The 23,449-nt window shown below is 38.0% G+C and overlaps 2 protein-coding genes, 2 long non-coding RNA genes and 1 other non-coding gene across 6 annotated transcripts; 3 read left to right on the top strand and 2 right to left on the bottom strand.

The window, feature by feature from the left end:
- Positions 1–1,560: 1,560 nt before the first annotated feature.
- Positions 1,561–4,591, bottom strand: LOC103430205 (autophagy-related protein 18a-like). Its single transcript, NM_001328907.1, is given in 4 exon segments — positions 1,561–1,651; positions 1,816–1,942; positions 2,569–2,773; positions 3,734–4,591. Coding segments are annotated over 4 exon segments (1,281 nt in total).
- Positions 4,592–4,924: 333 nt separating this feature from the next.
- On the bottom strand, positions 4,925–4,996 carry TRNAD-GUC (transfer RNA aspartic acid (anticodon GUC)). The gene has a single exon. It is a non-coding gene; the product is annotated as a tRNA-Asp (tRNA).
- A 3,602-nt stretch (positions 4,997–8,598) lies between these two features.
- On the top strand, positions 8,599–12,034 carry LOC103430204 (wee1-like protein kinase). The gene is made up of 10 exons (XM_008368341.4): positions 8,599–8,963; positions 9,075–9,135; positions 9,227–9,302; positions 9,407–9,667; positions 9,780–9,847; positions 9,963–10,072; positions 10,156–10,196; positions 10,273–10,421; positions 11,032–11,385; positions 11,690–12,034. Exons 1-10 carry the CDS (start codon positions 8,614–8,616, stop codon positions 11,783–11,785), a joined length of 1,566 nt encoding a protein of 521 aa, XP_008366563.4. The 5' UTR covers positions 8,599–8,613; the 3' UTR covers positions 11,786–12,034.
- Positions 12,035–17,103: 5,069 nt separating this feature from the next.
- LOC139189235 (uncharacterized) lies at positions 17,104–18,148 on the top strand. Its single transcript, XR_011572959.1, has 3 exons — positions 17,104–17,242; positions 17,452–17,740; positions 17,956–18,148. It is a non-coding gene; the product is annotated as an uncharacterized lncRNA (long non-coding RNA).
- Positions 18,149–19,517: 1,369 nt separating this feature from the next.
- Positions 19,518–22,184, top strand: LOC139189347 (uncharacterized). 2 transcript variants are annotated; one of them, XR_011573209.1, is made up of 2 exons: positions 19,518–19,749; positions 21,729–22,184. It is a non-coding gene; the product is annotated as an uncharacterized lncRNA (long non-coding RNA). The 2 variants fall into 2 exon arrangements; XR_011573210.1 differs by having other exon boundaries at positions 19,518–21,522.
- Positions 22,185–23,449: the final 1,265 nt, after the last annotated feature.

Genomic DNA, 23,449 nt, shown 5'->3' with positions numbered 1-23,449 from the left:
ATCTCTATAAAAAAATATAAAATATTGACATGGCTTAACCGTGACCACATAAAACAGAAGGACACCAAAGTCACAGGCAGAGAATCTGCCTCCCTTGAGATTTGCTCTCCTTTTTTAAACCAACGCACAAACTTCCAAGTAAAAAGATTACCAAAATTAACAATGATTACACAACATTTTTGGCTAAAAAACAATGATTCACAATATTGTTAGGGCATCTCTGACAACGAAGTTAATTCTTTTGCTAAAATAGGTGACGAGCAGGGTACAAAAGTTTTTAACCAGCTATTTTAATTTTTTATCTCCAACACTCTTTAATTTACATTTATTATTTTTATGCTTAGATTAATGTTAATTTCTCTATCCAAAGTCAATAGATTTAACTAGTTAAATCTTTTGGAGCTGTAATTGTTCAAATAGCTTGCGGGAGATAGCTAGTCTACTGAAGTTGTAATTTTGTGAATTTTACGTTAAAATAGCAAAACAGCCTTATTTAGCGAGGTTGTTGGAGACACTCTTAACAAGAGTCACTTTGGCATGTTTACTTACGGAAAATGGGAAATGAATGAAAGAATCGAAGAACTTTGAAACATGAAAGAGTAAAGAAAGAGGATTTATTCAACTTGCTTCCCAAATTAATTTGCTTCCTGATTGTTAGGTATTTGATGACGTATTTCAGAGAGAAAGTCACAGTTTCGCGATTCCATGTGTTAATAATAAACACGTAAAAAAGGTTAAAAACTAAAATGATTCTCGTACCCATATTTTAATAAATGTATAAAACCCAAGGACCAAATCTTAAAATTATAACAATTAATAAAACAAAGCATTGAAAAGCAGTATAAAACATGTAAAAGGATTGTCTGCCCTTCCACTTCCGATGCCCTTCTGTTTTGTGTGGTCACAGTTAAGCCACGTTAATATTTTATATTATTTTTTTTATAGAGATAATAAGACAAAAATGAATAATAATATAAAATATTGACGTGACTTAACCGTGACCACACAAACAGGAGGGCACCGGAAATGGGAGGGCACACAATCCTTATCCATAAAACATAGGGTCCTAGTTGATTCTGTGACCATCAACGGTCAATTTGCAATTTCCCACACAAATGGACAACAGACGGAACCTCAGTACTAATTTACATTTTTAATCTGCAACACAGGAAACCACAACACTAGAATTAACAACAGTAACACAAGAAGCTCATAATTTTGAGGACTTTATGAGCTCTTCCTTGCAACGAGACATTGCCAGTATCACAAACCAATCGAGTACTATTATATAAGTTAAAACGCTTAACAATGCGTGATTGACTTGAATCACAGATAAACAGTACAAAACATATTCTTTATAATTAAGTTAGTTTTTTTTTTTTTTCATTTTCTAATTTCGTTACCGGTGCAGCACTCAGAAATTTACAAATTTACAATGCTCATGTATTTACAGCATGATTTACCCATACCCTAAAACTAGGGAGAAAAAACATAGCAGAAGACCAAACAGTCAAGAGAACATTATAATGCAGGAAAGGATGGATAGTACTATATTTCACTTTAAAAGGCTTCTTCGGGCTTTAGAAAGTTGTGATATTCCAGCTGGGTCATCTCACCTCCATTCACCGGGTCAAACTCACATCGATAGAAGCTGCATCCCAATGCAAATTGCACAACAAAGTTTAAATTCCGAACCCATAACAAGAACGACTAAGCAAATCGTACGATGTACTGTATATGAGTAATGATTGAACATTGACACGGTTCGGTCATCACTAAACTGCAAAAGCATATAAAACTAATTTGTTTTCATACCTTCCATCCATGCCAAGAATCACCACAGTATTCTTTTGGTGACCAAACGCAACAATGTATTGAGAACCTTCAAGCAAGCGAAACTGAGCAACCGACCACTCTGAGCTAAAATACTTGGGCAGCACACCTGCAATACAAACCGCACTCAGATTCAGAATGACAAGCATAATTGTTGTTTACCAGTGTACATGATACACATGGTATCACGTATTAAGGAAGGAAGCACAACACACAGCCTTCATCCACACACACTCAGAGTACTTTATTTCTAACAAATATTTTACACAAGCACGCATCTTGTGACAAAATTTAGGTTTAAAAATCTCACACTGTCCCAGTGAAAATGCATCACAACCTGTGCTTTATTGGGTATTCAGCATATGGTACTGGAAATTGGGATAAAGCAAAATTTGGAATAGCTGTTGGGTGGTTAGGACATCCTATCTTTAGAGATAAAGAGGGGCGCGAACTTTTTTACGTCGTATGCCTACTTTTTTTTAAACATTTCCAGTTTTTAATCCTGTCAACATGATGCTAGACTTTGCTGATAAAAGTTAAAGTGCCACAGAGCATATACAAATGTAGTCCTTATATCATATCTGTGACATCAAATTCTTCCCCTAGAAGCAAAATAATAAGAATTGAAGTGGTATAGGAAGCCCTAATACCAAGCATTGACAGATAGTAAACGTAGAATGTTTAAAAACAGCAAACAGAGTAGAATAACACAATCATTTAGGGGTGGGAGTTTACCTCTGATGAAAGAAAGAGATGAGTTTGATGACGAAACAGCAAGATTTGGATCAGATGCACTTCGGGGGTTCTCATTTGAGGATCCAGAATTAACCTTGAGGTTGAAAACATGGACCGTTCCCTTGTCACTTGAGACTGCTAACCACTGGGCAGTTGAAGAGAATGCCAAACTATAGATTTCTGCTCTGTCTGCACCCCTCCTTACCTGCAATGTATACAATTAACTATCACACATCCATAATTCTACCAACCCGTAATCATACGTCTACGCCAGTTAAGACTTCCAATGGAGGAGGTGGGATGCACCATCCTCAATGTTCAGATAAAAAGAAAAGAACTGGAGAAAACAATCTTCCTAAGTCCACTAAGCAAAAGCATACAGAAAACAAACATGTATTGACTTCATAATGAACAGTATCTGATTTAAAACACTGAACCAACTACAAAACCCGAAAGTCCATATAGAAAGTACCTTAAATACTTCATATTACCACAACCCCATTAATGGTAGAACAAACTTCCTTGAACTTAAGAATGTTCGAATCCAGTACAAACTGAAATATAAATCACCATGCCAATGAACTCTAACCTGCAACTTACAGCTGCTTTCAAGCAAGGCCCCTGAATTCATATCCGAAATTTGAAACACTAAATACCCAGTCATTAGAAATAAATTATTAGCACCGCCCCTGTTAATGGTAGAAGAAACTACCCCTAACTTAAGAATGTTCGAATCCCGTACAAACTGAAATAAAAATCACCATTTCAATGAACTCTAAGCTGCAAATTACACTTGATTAATACTACTACAAGGCTTCCAAATTAAGCAAAGACCCTAAATTCATATCCGAAATTTGATACTAAGCAATCCCAATTCTCTCTAATCATAAGAAGTCTCTCTATTCAAGAACTTCAAGCTCAAATACATAACACATTTGCATTGAAACTTGATTATACTACTATAAGGCTTTCAAATTAAGGAAAGCCTTCAACTTAAGTAAAGCCCCTAAATTCACATCCGAAATTCGATACCAAGCAATCCCAATACACTCTAATCATAAGAAGCCCCAATGTTCAAGAACTTCAAGCTATAATATATAACATATTGCAGTGAATTATGACCAAGTTCAGAGCTTTTCAAGCTAAAACTGAATAAAAATTATACCTCTTGCAGCAAAGTTCCGTCGAGAGTATTGAAAATCCGAACAAGAGTCCCTTTATTGCTGGCGGTGGCGAGCAGCTGGCCGTCCGGCGTGAGTGCAAAGCAGGCAAGCCTGGAATCATGAGCCATGATGAACTTGGTCCGCTTCGACCCGTAATGCTCCACCCTAACCTGCCCCTTCTGCAGGCCAGGGCACACCAGCACCAGCGACCCCGCCACCTGCGACACCGCGCACAGCCCCTTGGGGTTCGCGATCGTCTCAATCTGGTGCAGCAGCTTCAAGTCGGCGAAATTGTACACGAATATCTTCTGCTCTAAAACGACGACGATTCGGTCCCTCCGGAGCCGCACGGACCGGATAACGGAGCGGAATGAGAGCTCCCCGATGCACCGCCCCTGGTGGTCGTCCCAGATCATGACTTTATTGGTCGGGTACTGAGGGTCGGGCCCACCGCCAACTATGGCCAAGATGTTGCAGCGAAATAGCATCTCGACGACGCCGATTCCGCCCCCGTTGTCGAAGTCACGGCGGAAGAGCTCGCGGAACGGGTCGCAGTTGTAGATCCGGAACCCGTGGTCTGTCCCCACGGCGAAGCAGGCCTGGTCTTGGTTAAAGCAGACGTGGAAGAGTGACGGAGGCGAGCGGGGCGCCGGAGGGGCAGACTCCGGGGGCGAGGAGGAGAGGGGAATGTTGTTGTGGAGGTTGTGGTCAGAGTTAGGGTTTGGGGGCGATTGGGGGTCGTGGTTGTCATCGCTGGAGTCAACGACAGAGGTAGGGTTGTCATCGGTAGGATCGGAGAGGAAGGCGGCGGCGGAGTTGGGGTCGGGCCAGGTGGTAGCCAAGGCGGAGAGGGTGGCCATGGGAGGAGGATCTCTGGGTGGTGGGATTTTTGAGGGGTACGTTTAGATGACAGGGAACTAGAAGAGGATAGGATGCGCTCGAATTACTGTTTGAGCCTTTTCGGAATTGGGCAGAAAGGGGAAACAGGAAGGGAGGTTTTGGTGGCAAATTTAGGGAGAAGAGAGGGGCAATATTGTCATTGTAAAAACACAGGCGAGTTTATTCGTTGATTGGAGTGCACGACAAAAGCGGGGATGTGTTTCGCGTCAAAACCACGGATGATGGGAAAGCACTCATATTTCGGGGGGTAAAATTGTAATTTAATGATGAAAAAGGGATTTCAAAAAACTGGGCGCCGTTGCCGGGGATCGAACCCGGGTCACCCGCGTGACAGGCGGGAATACTTACCACTATACTACAACGACCTTGTTGTTATTCGAACTAAATTAATCGTATTTAATAATTCATCTTTTGTATCCTCGATAAATAAATGCGGTTGCAAGACGATTTCTTAACCTTCCGACGCTAGACAACACTGCACATCCTCACAATAACATCTATTAAACTCTCAAGAACAAATATGTGATTGCATCCATGAGTGTATTCATGGAACGAATCTTTGAATTAAGATTACGTTTATGTTTCTTGATTATTGTATTTGGGTTGCAGATCAACCTCTCTTTGCTATGTACGATCATATACGATGCTTCTTCCGGTTTGAATAAAACACCTTCTCCATGGAGGGAAAAGAAACACGAGATGTTTGACTAAATGGAAAAGCCAACAAGAAATATGCTGAAAACTGCCAAATCCGTGGACAATCAATTCATTGATTTACAAATTCATCTATTACTTAGCAGACAATCAACCCGTGGACACATTAATGAATCGAGACCAGCTCTCATCAGAATTATAGGACCACTAGATATTTTTTGACGATGAAGTGATCTTACCAATTGCAACCAGAAATCTCACCCACCAACCACTCCTCCCACAAGTCTACCATTCATTTCAAAGACAAAATCCTTTTTCATCGCAAACTCTTGGATTGAAAATAACTGTCCATGTTGTTTCTTCATTCACCGCGTTCTTGGGGTTCCCTGGCCACTGGAGGCTCTGCACAAAATGTGCATCTTCACTCGTCGTTTCTTAACAGAGCCGTGAGAAAAAGTGCACGTGCATTCACTCAGAAACATGCCGGAAGAAGAACTTCTAGGAAATGATTATTAACATACCGTCACGCTGTTTCCAAAGGAGCAGAGGAAAACTGTCAGCTTTGCATCCAAGTACCTTGAAGGAATTTTCACATCCATGTAGGTTGGTTCGTCTGAGGAGGTGTAAACACGAAACACTACATTCAAACCTCTTTGTTCAATTTGCTCCTATCCAAATAGTCTATGCGTGAAGAAATTAACGTAAAAACAGAATAATTGAGAGGCTTTTTTACTTTGGTTCGCTCCATTCTCGATATTCTTCAAGAATTCCATGCCACTTTCTTTCTCACTCTGCGCAACCTGCTGCAGTCCCCCAAATAATCCAATTCTACAAAAGTGCCAGTTTATAACCACATTAAGAAATCAGTCTGGAATTCACTAAAGATCAACTGCACTTGTTTAACAGGATCGTACCATTTACCTGAATGGTTTAGGCACTGCAACAAGGTTCTGTCAATTAAAGCTTCCTGAAATCGATCCACCAATGTTTGCCTCTTTACCTCTGCTTTATCAAGCTTCAGAATTTGATCTTCGGCCTGCTAAAGAATATATGTTAAATACGGTACTGATTGGAACTGGAATAAGCCTATAAGGAAATGAGAACAGGGAGACACCTCGCTCTCACTTGGCGATCCAGGGCCTAAGTGCTCATGGGAGCTTTCACTGTTAATTACTCTATCTTCGAGTGAAGATACTATTTTCATAGCAGGTTGCACCCTTTTACATCTTTTTCTACGATACTGAAATATAAACTAGATCAAACAGAGAACAGAAAGATGTAAATGAGAAAAGGAAGGGAAAAACATGTTCGAAGAGAGAACCATTTTAGAAATTCCTCTCAGCATCGTTGTCTTATACTGAAGACCATACAAAAGCTCTACCATTGACTACTCAACAGATCCATGTCCAAGTTCATTGACTTCAATAAGCACAATCTCCAACTGATTTACCTCTTCTCCTTGAATATCCTCAATAAGCTCAGAATCCAAATATTCTTCGGTTCTAGGCTCAATTGTGTTCAACATGTCAGGCACTTGTTAAACCTCGAATGACACATTGTGTTCGTTCTTAGCTACATAAATGCAAGAGGGTTCTTCCTTGTGAGTCATGAAACGGAAGGAAAATCTTGGCTTGCCTTTGCTTTTGAGTCCTACAACAGTTGATTCTTAAGTTTAACAGAACACTACAGGTTGTGAGAATGTACACTAGATCAACGATTACCTTTACCTTTGGAAGATTTATTCACTTCCGAATAATCAAAATTTGACGATGAACACAACGCTTTTTCATTCAACCGCATGAGTGCCTCAACTTCTTTACTCACTGCAGACCAAGTGTATGATTCGTCTTCTTTCTCACATCCAATGCAATGAACGTCATCCTTCTGCAAATTTTTAGCACCAAGTGTAACAGAAACTCTCGAGCGCATGTTGTTCGCCTTTTCCAAAAACAGTTAACAAGCACATTACTCTTTGCATTAGAACAAAATACCGAAATAGGATATCTCTATATCCGAATGCACACTACCTCTTCTTCAGAGCTCACTTCATCTGCCAAGCTGCATGCATACGCATTAGCACCTGCATCCGAAAGAATTAAATAAACATCATTGTTGCTCAATAGAGCCTATGCCGGTTCAACCCAGGCAGCCATTTTCGAAAAAACACAACACCTATCAGCACTTCTAACCGTGACGAAAGGGGTAATTCCTCCTGTTTAGGAATATAATTATGGTTACTACACCATCTCTTCCTGCAACACAAGTTTCTACAGTAAAAGAAAAACATAGTAATTATAATAATTTATCTTTTGTACAGGACGATATTCTATCCTAAACAATTCTAATCTACGGAGAGGGAGATTTGATTCGAACTCGTTGCAAAGAAGCTGACACACTGCCTTAGCGAACTGGCCTAACTCACATTGCAGGGTAATACAACTAGCAAAGTAGTTCACATAATTTTCTCTGTACTTTCTCATATTTTCTTGGTATCCAAACACATTGTACCGATCTTTCGCCAATTACGACTACATAAACAATGCACATACATACAAATTAAATCAAGAACATTGAAGTTTAAAGCAAAATAAATATAAACATTAAAAAATAAATAAAAACCTTTTTCTTGGTGGAACCACCAATCGTAGTGCAATTGGGAAAATCTCGGTCCGATTCATCCTCATCTGCCCAGATGAACAACCAAAAAACACTTCAATCCAAGAATCCCAATTCAGAAAAACACAGATAAAATGCGAGAATCGAATCGAGGGAGCTTACCGGAAATGCTCCGATCAGAATCTGGAATTGTCTAAAAACAACGCATAGCACGGCGGCGGAGCTTATAAATCTTCAGAAACGGAGGAAATTGTGGGTTCAAAGGAAGAGGTTCGCCGACGGTGGGTTTTGCCGCCAAATTTGGTCGTGTGCAAGCAACACGTGTCCTATGTATGTTTTTGGAACATGATAGCTTAGGAGGCTGAGCAAATGATCCGCACCGTTGAAATTTGATTTAACGACTACAAACTGAAAATTCCTTAAAAATTATAATAATTCAAATTATTAGATCAAATTTCAACGATCTGTGTTATTTACTCAGAAATTCAACCTTCTATACTCAAGAGGAAATCCGGTTCCTATTTTTTTGTGTCGGCCCACTACCATTGTCCTCGTGGAGCGCGCACTAATTTTGAAAAAAGCTACCTCCTAAGCCTAGACCACTTTGCTGTCGCGCCACCCAGGACACATAACCACATCAGCCAATGAAACCAAAATCATCAAATCATTATCCAGGTAGTCTCCCAATCCCACGGTCCAGATCAAATATCAGATGAGTGCAGGTAGACTCTGTTTGACTCAATCATTTTGTCCCGCGCGATTCGAAATCCCGAAAGTTTCGATTTTTAAATATATCAGCAAGAAGAACACTGACAGAGTCGATTCGAGGGAGACGAAAAAGGGGATGAATCGGAGGGAGATGAAGGGAGCGCTACCGAGGCTTCAGCTAGGGGAAACCCACCATTCGGCGTTTTCCACGTCATCATCGAACCCCTCTCGCTTCCAGAACCTTCTGGAAGCCGGAGCTGCCGACGGCAACCTTCCCTCCTCCGCTCCTCTCGGCATCGACGTTGACCCCAGTTTCGACGACCGGGAGTTCATACTCAGCCAAGACTTCTTCTGGTAAGATCCTCCGCGTCATCAATTTTGTAAATTTTCAAGCTTTTTGGGATTTGAATTCGCAAAATGGATGAAAAATTGGATTTTTCTTGTTCTGGGTTTTGATTGATGTAGCACTCCCGATTATATCACACCGGATAATCAGCCTATGGTGAACGGCTGGGATTGCAGCAAGGTACAATGGATGGATTGGATTTTACAATTTGTGTAAAATTGAGGTTGGGTGTAAAGATTGTTGCCTTAATGTGTTTTGTTTCTATTTTTAGCTGGAAGATATCCCTTGCCCCAGATCACCGGAGAAGTCGAATACCGTTAAGTCGAAGAGGCGCAGGCAGGATCAGGGTAAGGCTAAAAGTTTGTCCTTTTTACTTTGTTACTACAAGTAAATTCTGATGAAAAACTACTTGGTAATTGGAATTGCTTGTAATAATCCGTACTTGATGCAGATGACATCTCATTGAATCCTCTCAGCCCTACGTTGTTCGGAAATGAGCCGGTAGTTGAGCTTGAGAAAGATGTTTTTGGCATGGATGAGGTTGTGATGGAGAAACCAACAGCAACAGAACCACGGAAGAAGCAAAATTATGTATCTCAATCTGCAGTGGCTTTACGCTGTCGTGTTATGCCTCCTCCGTGCTTGAAGAATCCTTATTTGAAGGATGCTTCAGAAATTGGCATTGATCCTTTTGGCAACCAAAGATCGAAGGGTATGCTTGTGTTAGTTGCCAATGAGACGTTATTTCAATATTAAGACAGTGGTAGAACCCTTTATTTCACTTTCAGTTTTCAAGTTCTAATTGTTAATGCTGCAATTTCCAGCTTTCTTCCCTGCATTTATGGGCGGAAATGGCCTTTCGCGTTACTGTGCTGATTTTCATGAGATTGAGGTACCTACCAAACTCGAAAAGTTTATGGATTTAAGCATAAATATTGCTTTCTAATTCGAAATTTTTATGTTGGTGCACTTGGCTAACGTGTTTGTAATTTGCCTTCTCTTTCTAGCAAATCGGCAGTGGGTACTTCAGTCATGTATTCAAAGTCTTGAACAGAATTGATGGTTGTTTGTATGCAGTGAAACGTAGCATGAAGCAGTTGCATCAGGATACAGAAAGGTTGCTTACTCATGCTCTAGATATATCTGCCATTCGTTGAAGCCATTTGCTTATGCATTTTATTACTTTTGTATCCTTTGCAGGAGAAAGGCTATGATGGAAGTTCAATCTTTGGCAGCTTTAGGTAGGTTTCCGTTGCTTCATCTGTTTGACTCTATGGCAATTGCTTTTATATGGTTTAACTGTTGTGCTTTATCTAGGGTCCCATGAAAACATTGTTGGATACTATTCGTCTTGGTTTGAAAATGAGCAGCTGCACATTCAGATGGAGTTATGTGATCACAGCCTATCCATCAACAAATTTTCCCGACCATTCAAAGATGGGGAGATTTTAGAAGCCTTGTATCAGGTTTGTGTGGATGAGTTTTAACAAGCTTCTCACTTATAGTAACCCATGTAATGTTTATTATAAACACGTACTAGCGCCAAAACTTTTAGTAGACTGAATACCTAGCAGGGATTTTACTACACTTGAGAAGCCAACAAAGTCTTCACTCATGAACGCCTACATTGAATCCTAATATTCAATGCTTATACTCCCCTCAAGTTTATAGAGTGTACTCAATCACGAATTCTTGATTCCTGAAAATCTTAATATATTTGAGTGTGTGTGTGTGTGTGTTTTCTGTTTCCCCATCTTTTGAGAGATATTTATACCCTTTCCTTGACACTGTTTTAGATGTTGAGCTCAGTCCTTCGCTTGCTTGATTCTATAGAAAATACTATCATGAAGGAAGATCACGGGGCTCTTGTAAACTAGATGGAATGGGTTTAATCTAATGAATGCCCATATTCATATCGCAGACACCTTGGCATGCATGCACACTCACTGGCATTGACACATATCTGAGATCCTATCTGGCAGGCTGTGGTCTTAGATTAATTTGAACGCTTTATAGCTTGACAATGTTTCATCTTCTGTTGGTATATGCTAATTTCTCATGTAAAAATATGTACAGGTTGCAAAAGCATTGCAGTTTATACACAGGCGAGGAATAGCTCACTTAGATGTAAAGCCTGATAATATATATGTGAAGAATGGTGTTTATAAGCTAGGTGACTTTGGATGTGCAACTCTGCTTGACAACAGCCTGCCAATTGAAGAAGGTGATGCTCGATATATGCCGCAAGAAATCCTGAATGAGAAATATGGTGATCTTGATAAGGCCGATATCTTCTCCTTGGGAGTTGCTGTTTATGAGCTTATTAGAGGTTCACCCTTGCCAGAATCAGGACCTCAAATTTTAAATCTCAGGGAGGGAAAGTTGCCACTCCTTCCTGGTCATTCGTTGCAATTTCAGAACTTACTCAAGGTAACATCACCTTTTCCTTTCCATTAGTGGTTGGATTTTGTTTTCTGTGGCTGTGAACTTGTGACTGTTTCACTTTTGCTATTTCTATTTGTTGCAATTAATTTTCATGCGAGAATCACATCTCTCGTGCTGGATTACGAACTGCAAATCTTTGTTAAAGAAAATGGTATTCGTAGATGACTAATTTTCTAAGAAACCGGTTGCATTCCACACGTAGCATCCTATGATTCTTAGTTGGTTTGTGCTACTAAACGAAACCTGTGATAGCGTTGCTGATTGCATTACATTTTGATGAATCTCTCAGGTCATGTTGGATCCAAATCCAGTCTGGAGGCCGTCAGCGAAAGATTTGGTCGAAAATCCAATTTTTGACAAGGTGCAGCGAAATGGACGAGCCTAGGGCAACAACAATCGCATTTGGAAGGGAATGGCCTGTTGTATTCGCCATCCATATGCAGCATCAGCAGGCACTGCAAAACAGGAAAAGGAAGGTTTGTGAAGAATGACCAATTTTGTATCTATACGTTCTTCCTCTAATATATGCACCTAATTTTCCACTTGTGCGGTGCATATTCTGTGACTCGAGGAATTCTTGGTCATGTACTCATGGTTATGTGCTGCTAATGAAAAAGGTCTAATTCTCCCGGAATACACTTTGAACAGAGTTTTTACTCGTTCTTAGGGATGTTAAACGTGCAAAGAATGAAGGATGTTTTGCAGAGAAAAAGCCTTTGAATTTGTCAACAGGCGAGTTCCAGTCTATGGTCTCGTTCGGAAAGTAATTCTGAGAGGGCTTTAATCACTTCTGGGAGAAGGATATGTGCTTCTCTATAAATCACTTTTGGTGATTTTGCTTGAAATCACGATGGCTAGTGATTTTAAGGAAAAGCATCTCTCATGAGCTGCTTCTTAGAGTCACTTTCGAATGACCCCAATCGCCCATTGTAGCTAAATCATAAGGGGTATAACTGATAGCTACAACTTACACATACATATAAAAGATAGCACTAAACTAGGAGAAAAACTTCAATACAGGTATTTGGACCATATGATGCTTCCGATTGCACATAAAAACACCTCTTCCTTAGGCAGATTTACCTACATTGGCATTTCTGCATGCAATCTAATATCTTAGTAGATAGGATGTTGAGTTTCCCCTCATATATACTGAGTTTGAAACTCTTATCATTTCTTAAATTATTTTAATAGTTTCGAAACCTCCACTTCGTCTTAATAATAATAAATTTAATATATATAAACCTATATTGGCATTCTAGACTAATAACACAACACCATTTGTTTTGAATTTCTCATGTGGCGTTATTTAATTGGTTTATGATAGGGTCGCCTTAGTGTTGTTGTTTCATGTAAGTCCTATATTTTGTTCCATAATCCCATCTACTTGCTCGTTGGTCCCTACACTTTGTATGTGTTGCCAAAGTACAGTGGCCCTACCGAATACCCCCTCATAAAACATGTAACTCCTGTTCTCAGCATCATGTTTACAAAATCTTTCAGCCGTTTATACGAGAAAAGCTCCATTTGAATAATCCAAAATGTAATTTTTTTTCCCAAATCATGCATATACCTAACCTGATTCGTAAGGTGGCAGCATGATCTATAGCCACAATAATTTTTGTAGCTTTTGAGTGACTAGTTTTCAATGGGAACCAGAAAACACGTAGAAAGTTGTTGTGGAGTTGGAATATTCTTGAATTGACATGCATTATGTGCTTTTGAAACACAAAGTTGACAACAACTACTTTGGTGGAGCAAATTAATAACGGACAACACTGCTATTAGTCGTAGCTAGAATCCAAAGATGCTAAAGTGAATGAGATTCATTCCGAATCTTTGTGTCCAGAGTGCGGATTAAGAGATCTGGACTGTTTGAGAGAGTGATAAAGAGATTCGGACTGTTTAAGTTTTGGATTTTCATAAAGTGGGCCAGTAGGATGGGCGAATGAGGGCTTTAGCATTGAAATTAAGTTGTCCAGATTTTTGATCCGCAAACTTCGAACATAGGTATTTGCAGTGGATCTCAATCCATGCTAATATACATTATATAGGACCTCAACAAATACAATACAATCTCATAGAATACGATTAAGTACAAAATATGATACGCATTCGTGTGAGCCTTAAGTTACATGCATGCCTTGAAGCTGCAAATGCAGTGTGACTGTCACATTCAAATATTTCTCATATAATAGCAACGGATGTGACGTGTAGTCGATTGGAATATGTCAGCAACATGTGTGATTAGTCAATAGAGTAAATTGTAGCTATGATCCCTTAACTTTAACTCAATTGGAGCAATGGTCCTTCAACTAAAAATCCATTACCATTGGTCCCTCAACTCATCAAAACGTGCAGTTATGGTCTCTCAACTAAAAATCCATTACCATTGGTCCCTCAACAAAAAATTCATTACCATTGGTCCCTCAACTTTAATTCAACTGGAGAAATGGTCCCCTAACTTTAACCCAATTGTAGCAATGGTCATTCCAACATAACTCGTTTTGATAAAAATTTTGACGTAGTTGACGAAAAGGACCATAATTACACACTTTGATGAGTTAAGAGACCCTAATTATATGAATGGTTATTCCAACATAACTTATTTTGACAAAATTTTGATAAAATTGATGAAAATGACTATAGCCACACATTTTGATAAGTTGAGGGACCAATGGTAATGGATTTTTAGTTGAGGGATCATTGCTCCAACTTCATTAAAGTTGAGGGACCATTTCTACAAATTACTTTGATTAGTCATATCTTACAACTAGCCGTTTATATGCGAAAGTCTAGCCGCTTAGTCCAAACTAAAACATTATTTTTCTCTAATCATGCATTCACTAAGTAGTTACTAATCAAGGCGTGTCCACAATAATTTGTAGCATAATTTGACTAAAATGTTTAGTTAATTAATTAGCATGACAATTGGATCTAGATCATATACACGCGTAAATATTTGTCTTTGAGACTTTGAGTTGGAATATTCTTGCATGACATAAGCATCTGTTTTTGAAAACTAATATTCAATAAGAGCATATGGTGTTAGAAAACTATAGCAGTCATTGCTATCTAATTCGACGGAAAAATTAAAAATATTAAATCATGAATCTTACAAAATATATATCCATATACATGTAATACAAATATAGGAGCGTTTTAGCGCTAATCAGTTTTTTTTTTTTTTTAAAGAAGTGGTAGTGATAATTCATTGATACGAAAAAGACGTTTACAACAAAAAATACAAAATCGATGTCAACTGAGTACATCTTCTCAGTGACCAAATCATTAATTTGGAGAGAATAAGCACACAACAAGCAAACTTGATCTCTATATAGAAACCACAATGAACAAAGAAACACAAAAACTATATTCAGTATAAATTCGTCGCAATAAATTGTCGTGGACACTAACCAGTAGAATGCGATTTGGACCCACCACAACCACAAAGCCAATTCAAACCCACGTTCTATTTCAAAACGAGAGCATAGAAATGAGTTTGAGAATGACACTACATAAAAAGATGAAAGGTATAACAAAATAGTAGGCAAATGGGGAAGGGGAGGTGCGGGTAAGTGGTGTCGGTCAACAAAATAATCTCATGATCTAAAGTGTTCAGTTTTTATTCGCTAGGCCAAGGCATAGGTTCGAATCTCACTGCCGGCAATATCTAAGCAAGTGACTCTTTATTATAGTGGTGGAAAGGTGTTGAGCCATTGCATGACGACGTGGGTTCGAACTCTGTCGGTGGCTAATCTAACAAAATTTATCGTTTGACAAAAAAAAAAAAAAAATTCAATAAAAAATCGTTGTAAAATTTCAATCAAATCGAAAGTCGTTTAGCTCTTTAATTATTATTGTAATAATGAATTTATTTATTGACAAATGTGTGCTATTCTATTTAAGACACTTAAATAATTAACTGGCTTCCAACTTTATAATTTTTTGTATGATTAAGCTTTCAATCATAATCCAAAAAGTGATCCATTCAGATTATGAAAAATATTGTAAGGTAAACCTAAATAAATGATTAATGTTGTCTTAAGTTATTAACTGATTAGTACCTGAAGCTGAATCTATCCATATCTTGAATTTGGTACATGTGAAACGGCAAACAAACCCAATTCGGCTAAAAGGTTTCTGAGAAAATCCAAATTCGAAAGAGCCTTGTAAGAACTAGAAACTAATACATAACATAAATTAATGGACAGGTGCAAAGTAAAATAATTAATTAGAAGAATTATTATTGGAGGTTTTCTGAGAAAGTCCAAATTCGAAATAGCCTTGTAGAAGCTAGAAAGTAAGAGACAAACAAATAATAAAATAAGGTAATTAGCAGAATCAAATGGACAGAGTGATCAGATGGGAGCATGGTTAGTAGTTTATTTCTGTTTGCTTCTTGTTAATTCTGCATTATTTTCAGTAAAACTACATAATTACTTATAATTGCGATGATGGAGGAGACAACACGCACATGGCGTCTGGGATTCTACAAAAAATATGGATATTATACCATGAGGCCGCAAGAAAATATAATATGTTCGATGACAGACACCCAGTTTATAGCTAATTAAATTATTCTATCTAACTCTTAATTTAGTAATATATTTCTCTTTTTAGTATTAAAAGATATCCTAACTTTGAATATCCAAGTCTCCGACCTCTTCCCTATCAATAAAATAATTGACTAAACGCCAACACAACAGTTAAATTTGAAAGTTAACTGCATAATTTCTCTAATGACACTGTCACTACTAGAAAATCTTATTTTGCCGAAAAATTCTAAGCCGACAGAGTAAAATTTTATCGGCACAAGAGTCCTCTACCGACTAAAATTTTAATTTGTCGGCTAAATATTCAAGCCAAAACCAATTTATAGCATTAATTTTAGCCGAGAAAATTCGAATGTTAACCGACCATCATTTTGTCGGCATAAATGCAATATCCCAACTAGTTTAATTTTGATGGGTAAACTGTCCTTCCCTACTATCTTAGAATACTAGACGACGATTTCGGGGCAACAAAAAATATTTCCTCGGCTGAGGGTAAAACTATTAACCAAAAATGAGGCGCGGAATAAAAGCGCGGTTTCAAATTGGAAGCGTGGTTTCAAAATAGAAGCGCGGAGTTAGAAAAAAAGAAAGAAAAGAATTAAGCGCTTTAGTCAAAACACGAAGCTGTTGTCTCTCCGTCCCACTCTTTCTCCCCCTCCCTCTCCCTCGTTGCTGCAAATACACAGACCGACCGACTGCCTCCTTCCGCTGGAGATTGAAACCGGCGTCAAATTCAAAGCCCTCAAAAAGGTTTTTTTTTTCTTTCCCTTCTAATTGTCATCTTCAATTCTAGTTCTGGTGCATAAACCCATCAGTTGTCTCTGTAATTCTCTTAAGGTTTTCAATTTTCTTTTTCGATTTTTTTTTGTCAAAATTGAAATGGAATTTGTGGGCTTGAATTTGTATTAGGTTGCGAGCCTATTGTGTGTTATGTTTATTAGGGTTGATAAAAAAAAAACCATCAAAGCTGCCAAGAACTCGAAGGTCAGTGATCTCTTTAAGTGATTATCTTCCTTCTCCTCTCTAATTCTATGTCTGCCAGTTCAATTTGTAGAATTTAATATAGGGTTTTAAGTTGGAAAATTTAATTTAACCTTTTAAGTTGCAGGGCTTGGTGTATACGACAATTTGGATTATTAATTTTGATTGCTGATCCACTTCCTAATCCCCACATGTTATTTGTGACTCGACCGAACACAGAGGGGCGAATGTTTTGTGGAAGGGATTGAGGAACAGGGTGAAGGTTTTGGAATCTGCACTAGATGATGCTGATAGTAAAGATTCGTGTAATGCCACATCTCAATTCTTTTGTTCCAAGTAATGTTGTAATATATAACTTTTTCAATTGTGGCTTCCTGTTATCTATGATTGGTTGTGATGTTAATCTTAAATTACATTCTTTTTGGTGTTCTAGCTATGTTGATCGTGGTTTCTGGTTTTGATTGTGACCAAAATTTTGTTGTGGTTAAGTTTTAGTTTACTATGTAACACACAGGATCCGACATTGAAGAATGGTGCAAGGCAAGTGATGTAGAGAAGACGAGAGCTGCAACTGCAGTTAATAACATCTTGTCCGGAGTTAATGGCCATATTAGTTTGTGGGAAGAGATCCAGCTTATCAGGGGTAGGCCTTCTCAGTTCAGCCTTAATTTTATCTCTTACAATCTTACTGATGATTGTACTTTTTGTTTGCTTTGATATGGTTGTGTTGCCTTGCAGAACTGATCTGCACTTACCAGACATGCCTTTAGTTTATGCAAGTGATGCCTTCTTCAAATTGACAGGTCACATGTACAATGTTAGCTATTTGCCAGGATCTCTCTAAACCATTCTAAACTCCATGTTGTTTGCAAATCTTTTGAATAATCCAACATATGTAGTTGTTACACAACTCATATGTAGATGTGGTAACATGTGCAAGTCTATATTAACTTAGTCTTCTCTTCATCGAAATTATAATAATAATACTATTAAATTAGTCTTGTTATTTTTATTCCAGGTGCGCCTGATTGAAGTTAATGTAGTTGCACTTGCTTATGAGGCTGGTGATGGTGAATTTTATCTCAAGTATATCGTATAAATTATCCCTCTGTTATGTTTTCTCATGGGTTCCTAACTTGTGTTACTCTCCCATTCAGCTGATGACAAGAATATATTGTATATTTTGTCCCTCTATTGTGCACAACACACCGAGCAAGGAGCTTTGTATAGGTAAGTTTGATTGTGCTAGGAATATATTGTATGTTTTGCTTTCTCTGCCTTGTGTTTATTCCAAGTACATGGACGAATAGTTTGATTATGTCTATCCTAGACATGAGCAAGGAGCATTGTGTAAGCAATTTTGATTCCCCAATAAGTTACAATTGTCGTCATTAATACAATTTGATCAAGTTGTGAGAAATTTTTTATCTTTGAGGATTTTCTTTGTATTCTTGAGGGCTACTAATTAATCCCAGAGTTGAATATCTTTTAATTATTATTGCGTAACTTATTGTACCTTCTTTCATTCATTTTTATTTGCATCTTATTAAGGGATTAAAGAGTACCTCTCAAATGGCAGGTGGTCTGAGATGTATTGCAAGGTTTGAAATATCTTTTACTATATGCTTGATTACATGAGTACATGCTTTATCATCCAAGATGCAAGTGAAATTCAAGTCTGACTATATGCTTGATTATGGGATTACATGCTTTCTTGTTGACAAATTGGTTAAGTTTTCATTGTTTAGTGTAACTATGGTGTTAATTGCAGCCCATCCCCATTTTCTAACAGATTGTTATGTTAAAGTATCTTCAATTGAATGTATCGTTTTCATGATGTTGTGTGAATCAGTGCAGCTCCATAATGTTATTACTTATAGAAAGATTCCTAGCTACAATTTGATTGTTTCGGTTTTAAGGATGCTCTTTCTTATGTTGTCATACATAATAATTACCATTTTGTATTATTTTTGCAGGATATTATTGCGAAGCTACTGCTAAACCGATACTGAGGAATGGGAGTAAAATAGGATTATTGTATAATATAATACTTTGTACAACCATTGTACATATACATATTACTAATCAAAGCAGCATTATTAGAAATTATTTTGTGTGTTTTCATGCTTTTTTTTTTAATGAATTAAAATTCTTTCCCGACAAAGCTAATTTTGTTGGTAGAATAAGGCAGTGCCGACAAAATATCTTTTCCGACGAACACATCTTGTTGGCAAAACGGTGCATTTTGTAGGCTTAAAAATCCTTTTCCGACAGAATTTTTTGTTGGGGTTTAAGAATGCCGGCAAAATATGTTTTGTCGAGAAAGAACCACTTCATAGCCGACGAAAAGTTGAATTTTGTCGGCTAGAGTCTTGCACGACATGCTTTGCGTGACAAAATGGCCGACAAATTTTCGTCGTGAAAGAGTCTTTACTGACAAATTTTGACTTTTGCCGACAAATTCATTTTATCGGTAAAGTCAAAATTTCTAGTAGTGTGTTAACTCTATTGGATATACATACTATGTGCCAGGTCACCTAGGCAAAGTCATAAGTCATTGTAATTGAGATATAGTATAAAAGTAGATCTCTCTGTGATATTTTGGTTAAGTCGGTCATTGTATGAAAAACAGTTATCAAATACACAAAGTTTCTCTCTTTCTTCTTCTTCAAGCTTTTACCTTTAAGCGTTCTGATCTTTCATGGATTTCTTTTGCATCATTCAATTCATTGTGTTAAGATGGTATCAAGAGCCAGTCTCGCTTGCACGTTGATGCTGGGATCGAATTTCTGGTGCTTTGCTTGCTGATGAGGTGATTTTGATCTTGAATTTTTCTTCGATTGGAGGTTACGATTGAAATTTTTTTTTAGAAATTGAGATTATCTTGAAGGCCGATGCCATATTAGACTGTTATATGAAGAATATATGATGATTTGTATGATGGCCGATGCCATAATTTGTCATTTTGTGAAGATTGTGTTGATTCTTGAAGGCCGATGCCGCTGTTGACGATTTTCTTTGATTCTTGCACCCTTTCTTCGTTCTGTGTTAGTAGTTGATATTGTTCGTTGATTGAGTGCTTGATTTGGGTGATTTCTTGTTTGGGATTTATCTTGCCACCTCAATTCGCATCTGGGTTTTTCTTGCTGATTGGTATTTGAGTCGATTGTTGTGATCATCATGACTTCTGTGAAAATTGAGAGTTTATTGGGAATGCTTACTATCAAATTGAATGATGATAATTTCATCAAATGGAGTTATCAATTTTGTTCTGTTCTTCGTCGATATGATCTTCTTGATCATTTTACTGGCGAATCTGTTTGTCCTCCTAGATTCGTTCTCACCCCTCAGTTAGGTGTCACCACGGAGATCAATGATTCATATAAAGAGTGAATTAAGACTGATATGGCTTTGTTATGTCTTCTCCTTGCTACTTTAAGTGATGATGAATTGAACATGTTGTGGGATGTAAAATTGCTTGTGAAGCCTGGACTGCATTACAAGACAGATATATGTTGGTTTCTAAAGCTAGTGTCAACCATTTGAAGGCTGAATTACATACTATGCAAAAAAGGGGTGATACTATTGATAAATAACTTCTGCGGTTAAAAGCTCTAAAGGATCAGTTACAAGTTGCTGGGGAAAAAGTAACTGATAATGATCTCATTATTGCTGCTTTAACAGGATTACCATCTGATTATGATATGATCCGCACTGTCATATTAGCTAGAGATTCACCAATCACTCTTAAAGAGTTCAGGGCACAGTTCATTGCGGTCGAGAAGAATATTGAGACTCGAGTGCATTCTTTAGTTCAAAATATGGCTGCGATGTATGTTAATGCTCCTCTTCCGAATGGTACTTCTGTGCCTTCTTCTAGAATGTCTAGTTCTTCGAGTAGTACCTCCCAACCCTCATCTACTGGAAGTGCTCATTTCTATAATGGTGGATATCTGTCTAGCACTAATAATTTTCAGTCCATGAATCAGTTTGGTGGTGGTTCTCATGGTAATAGGCCTTTCCATTTTAACAATTACAGACCAAGAGGTAATGGTGGTTATAAACCAAGGTTTAATGGTCCGCGAACTGGTAATTCTTGGCAGTCTTGGTCTGGTAATTCATCCAACAGATTTGAACCGATTCCAGAATGTCAAATTTGCTCCAGAAAGGGACATGTTGCAGTGACTTGTTTATATCGAACTGAGGGTAATAATAATCAATTCTTTAGGAATGTCAAATCTGTGGAAAACGTGGTCACATTGCTCTTAATTGTAGACATCGAGGCAATTATGCGTATCAGGGCAATCAACCTCCTCCTTCCTTGTCTGCCAATTATGCATATCAAGGCTTTCCTTCTATTTCTTTGTCTGATATGACAATGTTTCATTCACCTCAGTTTCCTGTGAATGTGAATTCCAATTCATATAGTGCTTCACTTGGTTCTTCTTCTCCAGTGGGTTTTAAGCTATGAGTACACAGAATTCTGGTGAAGTTGCAACTACAGACTCATGGGTTGTTGACACTGGGGCCTCTCATCACATGACTCCGGATGTCACAGTTCTTAATCGAGCTACACCTTATGAGGGTACTGAGAAGATCATTGTTGGAAATGGTGAAAGTTTGGAAGTTACACATATTGGCAATGGAATTTTACAAACTCAGTCTCATGCTTTACATCTTAAACAGATTTTACATGTTCCTCTGTTAACTGTTAATCTTCTTTCAGTCAAAAAATTGTGTAAAGATAATCACAGCTGGTTTATTTGTGATGATGCTCAATTCTTTGTGCAGGACAAGGCAACAGGGGCAATCCTCCACCACGGAAAGAGTAGCAAGAATGAATTGTTCAAAATTCTTGTGCACATCTTTCGTACACTACTTAATCAAGGGGTACGGCCTTCTGCATTTTTGGGACATGCTGTTAAAAGTTCTCTCTGGCATCAAAGACTTCGTCACCCTTCAAATGAGATTTTAGTTGCTATGCTTAGAGACTCTGCTATATCTTGTCCTTCAGATGAAGTTGTAACAGTTTGTTCTCATTGTCTCAATGGTAAAATGAGTCGATTGCCATTCTCAGATAGAATAGATAGGGTTGATATTCCTTTTTGTAAGATTCATAGTGATGTTTGGGGGCCTTAGCCAATAGTATCACTTGAAGGTTACAAGTATTATGTTTCCTTTATAGATGAAGCTACTAGGTTTGTATGGATCTATCCCTTAATCAATAAATCAGAAGTCTTTGGTGCATTTGTCAAGTTTTGTGCTTATGTTGAGAATCAATTTCATACAAAAGTTAAAATATTCCAATCTGATGGAGGTGGAGAGTTTCTTAGTAATGCCTTTAAGAATTTCCTGGATCTCAAAGGTATTTTACATTTTGTTTCATGTCCATACACTCCTCAGCAGAATGGATTGGCTGAGATGAAGCATCGACATCTCATTGAAACGACTATTACTTTGTTATCAGTTGCCAAATTTCCTCACAAATTCTGGTTCTATGCAGTTTCTCATGCGGTGTTCTTGATCAATAGAATGCCCTGTAAAGTGTTACACATGTCTTCCCCATTCACACAATAATTTCACAATAAACCAGATTTATCTAGTCTGAAAGTTTTTGGTTCAGCCATATACCCTATCTCGATCGTCACAGTGTGTATTTTTTGGATACTCTCCAGGATATAAGGGTGCCATTTGTTATAACATTGAGACAGGGAAGATACTTATTTCTAGGCATGTCATACATGATGAAACTCTTTTTCCATTTAGTGTTCTGTCTGGATCTTCTACTAAGGGCTCCGGTCAACCATGCCACCAAGGAAATAATATTAGAAATATAATTGTTCAGTTGCCTTCTATTCAGTCTTCTGCACATATGGTTGAGAATGATGGTGGAATGTCATCTGGGCCATCCCTTAGTCCAGTGGTACACCATGATAATCGCTCTGGATCTTCTAACGGTGATGCTGCAAGTTCTTTCAGTAGTGCACAGGAATCAAGCTCGAATGCTACTCTTTGCGGTTCTCCTGCCTTGTTGCCTGTCTCTCAACCTAATCAGCTTGAAGTTGTTTTACCACCTCTCAGTTCCTCTTCTTCAGGCATTCAAACACGATTAAGAACTGGAACCATCACTAGACAAGATTATTAAGCTCTTAGTGCTATTTTTCCAGAAGTTCACTCCTTAACTCTTGATGATGATGATCATTTTTCAGGAGGATTCACTTTCCTTGCAGATATTACTGATGCCTCGAAACCATCAACCTTTAGACAAGCATCTCAAATTCCTCAATGGCAGAGAGCAATGCAGGAAGAATTTAATGCTCTTCAAACTCAAGGTACATGGGTCCTTGTTCCCAATTCTGGTGATAAGCATGATATAGGCAGCAAATGGGTCTATAAAATTAAACGGATGAGCGATGATTCAGTCTTAAGATATAAAGCAAGGTTGGTAGCACAAGGATTTAGTCAAGAAAAAGAGCTTGATTATTCAGAAACCTTTAGTCCAGTTGTTCGAC

This window comes from Malus domestica, chromosome 11 (genome assembly GCF_042453785.1).
Source record: "Malus domestica chromosome 11, GDT2T_hap1".
Taxonomy (NCBI): domain Eukaryota; kingdom Viridiplantae; phylum Streptophyta; class Magnoliopsida; order Rosales; family Rosaceae; genus Malus; species Malus domestica.
This window is presented reverse-complemented; position numbering and strand designations above follow the sequence as displayed.

What these genes read in the sequence shown, in the direction of transcription:
- LOC103430204 (XM_008368341.4), top strand. Translation starts at nt 8,614, where the DNA reads ATGAGTGCAGGTAGACTCTGTTTGACTCAATCATTTTGTCCCGCGCGA. An exon ending in CTCAGCCAAGACTTCTTCTG is followed by an intron (nt 8,964 to 9,074) that starts GTAAGATCCTCC and finishes TGATTGATGTAG; the next exon opens with CACTCCCGATTATATCACAC. An exon ending in AATTTCAGAACTTACTCAAG is followed by an intron (nt 11,386 to 11,689) that starts GTAACATCACCT and finishes TGAATCTCTCAG; the next exon opens with GTCATGTTGGATCCAAATCC.